This window comes from Gossypium hirsutum, chromosome A09 (assembly GCF_007990345.1).
Source record: "Gossypium hirsutum isolate 1008001.06 chromosome A09, Gossypium_hirsutum_v2.1, whole genome shotgun sequence".
Taxonomy (NCBI): Eukaryota; Viridiplantae; Streptophyta; class Magnoliopsida; order Malvales; family Malvaceae; genus Gossypium; species Gossypium hirsutum.
In genome coordinates, this window is record NC_053432.1 from 38,981,636 (window position 1) to 38,990,664 (window position 9,029).

The 9,029-nt window shown below is 32.4% G+C and overlaps 1 protein-coding gene across 1 annotated transcript; it reads right to left on the reverse strand.

The window, feature by feature from the left end:
- Positions 1-746: 746 nt before the first annotated feature.
- On the reverse strand, positions 747-5,408 carry LOC107888824 (peptidyl-prolyl cis-trans isomerase FKBP53). The gene is made up of 11 exons (XM_016813053.2): positions 5,254-5,408; positions 4,877-4,950; positions 4,253-4,491; positions 3,945-4,090; positions 2,791-3,121; positions 2,502-2,654; positions 1,782-2,049; positions 1,385-1,472; positions 1,235-1,276; positions 1,086-1,134; positions 747-991 (listed from the first exon to the last, which is right to left on the reverse strand). Exons 1-11 carry the CDS (start codon positions 5,264-5,266, stop codon positions 910-912), a joined length of 1,485 nt encoding a protein of 494 aa, XP_016668542.1. The 5' UTR covers positions 5,267-5,408; the 3' UTR covers positions 747-909.
- Between the last annotated feature and the right edge of the window lie 3,621 nt (positions 5,409-9,029).

The window sequence follows — 9,029 nt, forward strand, 5'->3', positions numbered from 1 at the left end:
AAAAAATTGTAATTTACCAAATAGTGTAAAAACCATAAAACAAAAATAATTTTTTAATCTAATTAAAGTCTAAAAATTCAAATCCAAAAATAATTTTATCTACCTAAAATTCAAAATCATAAAAGCCCAAGAAAACTCAATCTAATCTAATTTAGCACAGTTCGATAATAACCTAATTCGATTTCAGTTAAAAGAAAATGAAAAAAAAAATCAAATACCAATTACAGTGAAACACCAACCACATTTAATTATTGACACTATTTTGCCTGGTTAACATATGTGCATTTTTCCTTTAACAAAATCCAAGTCTCCATTTTTGAGCAAGGTAATTAGCCACCATGTATAATATTTGCTTTTGATATATACTAATATCCTTGTGTTTCGATTTACATCACCTATGACCCACAATTACATACATAAAACTATATTTATCTACAAATTTAAATTTTAAATTTATTAAATAGATTCAATTACTTAATTAAATTATTATATTTTATTAAATATAATATGAACTCTAAAAATAGTCAAAAAAATCTTTTTATAAAAACCAACCTGTACCGTTACCAATCATTATTGACCGAAACACGTCAAAATTTTGAACGAAAAAAAACTAAAACTAAAACACTGGTTTAAGACTAAAAACAAAATCTCAAATCAATTACTAAAAGAAACCCTCCATTTTTCTTAGTTCTTACTAAACATAAACACAAATAATGGCACAAACGAACAAAATTTGATCTATGCGGTAGACACAAATCACTACTTTCTGCAGAAAAATTCAATTAGGACAATATTGGATGAAATTTAAAATTGCAACACAACTAGATACTGTTTCTTTTCTTGCTCATTGATGATCACTCAAGCAGTGAAAAAAAATAATAATTCATAGCTCAGTAGAGGCTAGACTAATCACCGAACTCCAATCAACTCAACATCAAACTCGAGCCATGCATTCGGAGGTATCCTACTGCCAGCACCCTTAGAACCATAACTGCATGACAAAATTTTCATTTAAACAATCTCGATTGCTGGTTACAAGTCTTACCAGCATTCACAACTAATTTACGAAAGCATAATGTACATACCCCATTGCTGGTGGAATTACGAGTTTTCTTTTATCCCCAACACGCATGCCTATGGCCAATGTACATTCCGGATATACATAAATGCTTTGACAAATGAGTGAAAATAACAAGAACAAACATAATAAATTGTTAACGGTTCAATTACATACCTTCGACACCAACATCCCATCCTTTGATGACTTCTCCTACGCCTATAAAATCAACCCAAAATATTTAAAAATCAATTAACTAAACAAAAGTACTCCGACAAAAAGAAAAGCCAAGTTTAGTATTTTATAAGCCGTAAAATGTCATAGTACCTAGGCGAAATTTAAAGGGGGCCCTTCCCACATTGGAATCAAAAATTTTTCCATTCTTCTGAAGCTTCCCAATGTAATGGACACTAACCTGAACCGAAAGAACAAACTAGGGTAAGAATCTCCAACTAAATCCAAGTAAAATGTATGCAAAATAATACACATAATCTTGTCATCAAATATGACTCAAAATCACATTATATGACTAATTGCAATATCTATTAAATTTATTATACAAGCTCCATTCTCTTTTCAGGCAATCTTCTATCCATTCCCTTCAGAAAATATCCAAAATATGATTACAGAATTCATGATTGCAGAAAAATAGAAGAAAGATCTAAAGTTATTTTTCTTAGAGGGGAAAATTCATCAATTGAAAACTTAGTGGAGAAAGAATAACCTGCTTCCCACGAGATGCTCTTTTACCATCTGGTTTGCCCATTGCTAACTCTTGGACAACCAATCCATTCGGAAAGGTTCTCACTTGAGAAGATTTGCCAGCAGTTTGTTTCTCCTCAGACTTCAAAGTGGAAGTATCCTTATCTCCACTTTGTGAAACTGATGCATTTGCACTTACTTGATTCTCTTGGGTGGTCTTCTTCTTCTTCTTTTTTTTTCTCTCAGAGAGGTTCTCACCAGGCACAATGTCTGGTTCAGAACCAAGGGCCCTGCCAGGCATACAGTAATTGTTTGGGTAACTAAATATAAATTTAGCTAATGGCAACTCATAGCCTCAGCATACAATGCAAACTGCAACCAGTGCATTCTAGATAGAAAAAGAGGGAGAAGAGAATATCCTGACATCCTAGGCCATTTCCTGGTTTCTACCACTTGAAAGACTTCAAACATGTCTATCAAGAAGTACAATTGAGCACTATGCAAAGTCAGATCAACAGACTAACGAGACGAAACTCTCTTCTCTCTACATTTTATCTGAAGGTTTTAACTTAAGACTTCAAATAATAAATATACTTGTTTATCATGCATATATATTTATGACTTAATTTTATTAGAGAAAGGAAAATATCAACAAGTAAATGCACGTGCAGATAAAAAGACAGGCACTGTCTATCTGCAGTAACCTCTCTATGAATACACAAAAGTGGAAAAGAGTACTCACCGATCACTATGGGGATGATCTTGTTCTTTTCCAACAGGCATTACGTTCTCTGAATCCTGGCTCTCTTCCTTCACAAGCTGAACTTCATCACCCGGTAAACCATTGATGTCATCTGTATCATTTCCTTTTTGCTTCTTTTTCTTCTTCTTTTTCCTAACAAAGTTTGCATAATAATCACATAGATCAACAGACTGAACATAACATTAACAAGTTAGGCTACCTGCATGATATAAATAATACGACCGTGACATCAAGTTTAGAAAAAACTGTTAAGTTGAGGGCATCTTACCCCCCTTCTTCATCAGTGTTTTTAATTTTTCTTTTCTTTTCACTAGCATCTTTTCTTGTCTTGTCTTCTTTAGTTAAATTTTCTCTAAGTTCCTTGGTTTCTGGTTGAGGCTGCTGAATAGCATCTTCGCTTTTTTGTGAAGCAGAAACTGGAAAGCCATCTTCATCTTCAGTTTCCAAATCTGTCACACCAGCACCTCTCTTGACAATAAGTTGACCCTGTGAGTTCTTTTGTTCCTCAGAGCCAGTCAATTTATTCTTTCTCTTGGATCGTTTAGATTCCTCATTTCCTTTTGTAGGTTTTTCATCATCCATGATCTCCTCGATTACAACTAAAGTTAATTCAAAAAAGAATAGTAAGCAAAAAGCCCATCAATACCAGTTAAAATGCAACAAAAACCCTGTACATGGAATAAGGAACATCTAGAAACTATTATGTACAATTTTCAAAAAACGAATAATGGATCAACAAAGTGAAAGAATAAATTACATAATTGGTCAATGCTTCAATAATGTGCTTAAACATAAAATTTCACCAAAAATTTCAACTCTGACCACTGAATGATCTTTAAAAAAACAGCTAAACCAATTATAATTACTAAATCCTCATCACATCTATGAAACAGTTCTTGAATCTTCCTTCACATTGAAATAATAAATTACCTAACTGGTCAATGCTTCAATAATGTGCTTAAACATAAAATTTCACCAAAAATTTCAACTCTGACCAATGAATGATCTTTAAAGAAAAACAGCTAAACCAATTATAATTAATAAATCCTCATCACATCTATGAAACAGTTCTTGAATCTTCCTTCACATTGATGTTTATATACAGGTTTTAAACAAAAGAAAGTTTCTCCATCTGCCAACCTTCTGCACATCAGTTTTAACCAAAATTTTCAAATTGTTCAGAACAAACAGAAATTCCAGAAGCAGTAGGTCATAATTTAGGGAACAAGACTATACTTTTTCATACCAAGTTAGCCATGCATTACTTACAAGTTCTAGCTGTATAAAATTATTAAGAAAATCAAATTAAAATAGTTTTCAAGGGCTGCAGATTGGTATACATGACATGATAGAAAAAAGCAACATATATGATCCAGTTTCTACTTAATGAAATCTGGTAAAGATATCCAAAATGTCAAATACCTCCACTATTTGGGACAGGTGGACGGAAGAACTCAAGATCATCATCATCTATGAAATCATCTCCATACTCCTCATCAGAACAATAATCAGAGGACTCGTCTTCGGACTCAGTCTCAGTCTCAGCAATATCCTCCCCATAAGAATCACTTCATAATGTAGTAAAGGAATGAATAAATCACGTTATATGCGCCACATTCTGAGTTATAAACACCTCAACCATGTTCTCAGTTCTTTCATGAAACAATTTAATAAAAAATGAAATGCAAATATGCTTGTCTTCAAATAAGAGAAATTAAATAACAGGATACGACTCATATTCATCTCGTAGGTGATCTCCATCATCAGCAACAAAGTAACCAGAGAGGTGGATGCTTTGAGGGCCAAGTACTGAGAAAGCAACTAAATCATCGTCTTCATCAAATTTAAGATCTAAGGCGCAAGTCTCATTCTGATTTGGTAACAAGGAACACAGGATGATCGGACTCTTGTGTCCGACAGAACACTGAAGTACAGACCTCTCTTTAAATGATCCAAGGCCTAAAGTTGCCTGTGTTACCACATGTTATAAATTAACAATGGAACATACATCGTATCAAGAAAAACAAAACCAAAATTAGGAACCCAAAAATCATTTGCACTAGCAATTTAGAGAACTAACAAGAAGCCTAAATTCTGACTAAGATTCACCATTATACGTTATTTATATGTTTCAACTATTCAACTCCATATAAACAATGCACTCCATTGATGAAGGGTCAGAAAACCTCAAAACATAACTAATAAAAGCATGTGACTACAATCTTATTGCTACAGTATTTACTAATTAATAATTGTATAAGAAAAATGAAAACTCCAACATGAACCAGAATTCAGAAAACAAAATGCTCTGGCTTTTCCTTTTAACTTTGAATTTCTGAATCAGGATAATATACCTGAGTAATGTGAAGCTTTCCCCGAACATTGTCAGAATGATAAGGGTGTGGTTTTCCAGGTTTGACTTCAATTCCTGGTTTACGAAAAAAAAAAAGAGCCTATAAGAACAAATAGAGAGTTTCAAGAAAAAACAAATACAACAAGCAATGCATCGTTTGGTAACTGGTAAATGGCCCGAAGACGATAATGAATCTTGGGTTTAATTTCAAAAGAATCCTCGATCCAAACCGATTATCATAATTCAAATTTCTCGAATATTTCCTCTACTGTTTACCATAACCAAACAATGGAACAATGAAATGTGAAAATACAAAATAGTAAGAGTTTAAAGCGAGAAAAGTAAAAGGGTTTTGGTCAAGATGATAAAAGAACTGACCCCAGAAACCCATTTCTTCTTGATGGGAGAAAATACTGAAAACCAAAAGCAGCTGCTTCTAAAACCCTAGATGGTTTTCGTTATGCGATTTTATTAAACCCTAAATGCCCGTAATGATTTGGTCGTCCTTCGCTCAGATGAATTTTGAGCGGTCGGATCAAATTTCCCTCAATTATTAGCATATTTAAATTTTCCTCGCTCAATATCAAAAATTTATAAATTGCTGATTAAATTATTTGAAAAAAAATCCTCGACTTTTAAGTGTGTTTATTTCTAGTGCTATGGTTTTTATTTTCTTTTTATTTTAAGTTTTATCGTTGTTTTTATACTAACTGCAGTTAAATGCGTCACTTATCCAAAAAAATCCTAAACTGCTAAAATATATTTGATATGGTCAATTAACTCATTATAAGATAAATTGTATTCAAAATCACTTAACAATTAATGTGGTCAATTAACTCATTATAGGATAAACTATATTCAAAATCACTCAACAATTAATAAGTTCACAATTTGATCAATCAATTTTAAAAATATTATAAGTTCATTATTAAACTATCTAAAAGTTGTATTCTAGGAATCTCACCATCATCTAGCCTTCTCTAACAAAAAAGCACATTGAACAAAGCTTTTCTTTTCATTCTTTTTCAACTTCATGGTTTAATTTTCTTTCAAATGACCAGACACTTCATTGATTTAAATTCAAAACCCTAACCAAGAAGCTCTTTGATCTCTATCCACCATCATTAGATGGTCGCCTAGCTTCGATATGTTTCTCTTCTTAATAAGGCTTTCTCCTTACCTTTTGAATTGAACTTTCATTGCTTGGAACTCTCCAACTAAATTTTGTTTGAATCTAATATCTTTAAGTCTCTCTCTCTTTTTTTAGCTTAATGACAAATTTGACCACTAACATTGACATGTTTTGTCAAAATGGCTCTAATTGTATTTTTGAATATTTTTTGGCCATCAACCTTTATTTTTTTTCAAATTGCCTTTTTTTAACAAAATTGATGAAAGTGTTGTTAAAAAAATTAATGAAATGATGTGGAATAGCTTTAATGAGATATGATTTATTACTTAGATAACCCAATAAAATAATTACATGTGGAAATAATAAAATAAATAATTTATGAAGTTAAAAAATAACTCTTAACTTAAAGAAAATAAACATAATTATCTACAAAAAGGTTTCAAAATGAATACACGCATTTAGTATTTTCGATTTGATTTATTAATTATTTTTTGGAACCTCCTAGTAATCAAACGTATGCATTTATTTTGAAACTCTTTTTTTAGATAGTTATGTTTTTTTTAATTAAGAGTTATTTTTTAAAATTTCATGTATGATTTATTTATTTTATTATTTTTCACATGTAACTATTTTATTGGGTTACTAAGTAATAAGTTACATCTCATTAAAATATTTCACATCATCCTCTGTTAATTTTTTTAATGATAGTTTCATTAAATCTGTTAGAAAAAGCAGTTTGAAAAAAAAAGATTGATGGCCAAAAAAGCCTCAAAAATACAATTAGGGTTATTTCGACAAAACATGCAAATGTTAGTGGCGAATTTTGTCATTAAACCTTTTTTTATATATATATTTTGATTCTTTTCTCTAATTTTATTCTGCCCAATTGCTTTTGTAGGTCCTATTTGATTATTTTTTTAATTGTATTTTTTATTTGCTTTTGATTGTGATTACGGTGATATTTGGTTGTTCATTGAGGGAAAGGGTGTGTAAATAGTTTAACTGTTGATTTTCTTGGGTTATGGTTTTGGTCAAAAGGGAAATGGTGAGTGAGTTAATGGTGAGTGAGTTAAGAATGAAGGGTTGTTGAGTTGGTTGGGTTAAAAGTGAGGCATGGGGCTTGAGTTGTTGTGGATATTGTTTGGATTATTGGGTTAGGGGTAGTTGTGCAAATATTGATTGATCAAATTATAAACTCACTAATAGTTGGGAGACCAAAGTGTAAATTTACTAATCCCACATTTAATGTTCGTTTGTAACTTAATTGCTCAATGACGTCTGTTAGGATTGACCCAATTAAGCAACGAACAAGAAAAAATTGAGGAATAAATTGAGAAATCGAACACACAAATTTAACGTGAAAAACCCCTCCAAAGAGGATAAAAAACCACGGGCAAAGATAATTTTACTATAATGACAAAAGAATGAAGAGTACAAAAGATTGAGATAAAGACGAAACCCTAAAAACTCGAAAACAAAGAACCCTCAAAACGTAAATACAAAATTCTCTAAATGTGTTATGAGTTCTAATATCTAATGGGTGTGTTTTTCTAAGGTTGTAAAAGAGCCTATTCATAGGTTGAATTCATAAGTCAGATAATAATAAAATAATCTAAACTAATCAGTGTTTGATTGAAACAAGTAAACAAAGTTTAACTAAAAGATTATTTTTCAAATTTGACTGAAAATAGGAGTCATATTTAACAAATCTCCACCTTGACTCATATTTCTACAATGCCATCTTTGCCAAAGCTCGACACGAGCCTATCTTGAACTATGCAGGGAATTAACTGAGTCGAATTTATGCTTAGAAACTGGAAAACTTCTAGCCTTCGACTTGTACACTATCAAATCAAAACTAACCATGGTCTGATTTTCACTAACACAGTGCCCTAACTTTTCAAAACATGCATTCAAAATAGAACCTCTCTTCAACGAAACGGTCATACATTTTTCCCTCCTATGACCAAGTTGCCTCCGCTTCAAACGAGTTGACTTCAACTTTGTAACGGACGAGGGACGTCCGATTTCACCAGTCACTGTAGAACCTTCTAGAATATAAAGACTGCTAGTTCTTTTACCTTTTAACAAAACTAGAGCTCCACGAGATACTTTAATGCCGCTCGACTAGATGTTAATTCTGCATCCTTTCAAGTCTAAAATACTTAAGGAGATAAGATTCTTTCGTAAATCAGGTACATACCTGACATCTGAGAGTGTCCTAATCGTCCCATCGTGCATCTTAATTTTAACAGTACCAATACTAATTACCTTACTAGATGAATCGTTTCCCATGCGCACAACTCCACCTTCAACCGAACTCTATGTGGAGAACCATTCTCTATTGGGACACATGTGGAAAGAATATCCTGAATCTAGGATCCACTCGGACGTGAGCTTGGAGTTATCGCTTGTTAACACTAACAAGAAATCATCACCATTTTCATCGGCCAAATTAGCACCAGCTACATCTTCCTCGTTACTCTCAGCAGCTCTTTTATTTTGCAGTTTATAACAATCTACTTTGACGTGTCCTAACTTTTTACAATAGCGATACCTTTTGTCTCGTTTCTTTGATGCTACCAAAACGGAACATTGTCATCTGTCTTGCTATCCAAATGAAGCTCATTGTCGAGTTTGTTTCTACTCAATAAATGATCTTTCACATCTTCAAACGAGAGTTTGTCTCTACCATAAATCGGGGTCTTCTTGAAAGACTTGTATGAAGGAGGTAAAAAGCACAATAATAGCATAGCTTGATCTTCATCATCAATATGAACCTCAACGTTCTTTAAATCATTTAAAAGAGTAATAAATTGACTGACATGATTTCTAAGAAGCTCACATTCATTCATGCGAAACGTAAATAGACGTTGTTTCAACACTAAACGATTAGCCAGAGACTTAGTCACATAAAGAGTTTCTAACCTTTTCCACAAGGCAGATGAGGTCTTCTCCATCAATACCTCTTGTAATATCGTATTCGCGAGGCACAACTGGATTGCAGACAAAGCCTTTTCAT

Excerpts from the sequence above, each read along its gene's own strand:
- LOC107888824 (XM_016813053.2), bottom strand. Across the intron at positions 4,492-4,876 it reads GAAAGCTTCACATTACTCAG|GCAACTTTAGGCCTTGGATC; the intron begins GTATATTATCCT and ends GTGGTAACACAG. Across the intron at positions 1,135-1,234 it reads ATGGGATGTTGGTGTCGAAG|GCATGCGTGTTGGGGATAAA; the intron begins GTATGTAATTGA and ends CATTGGCCATAG.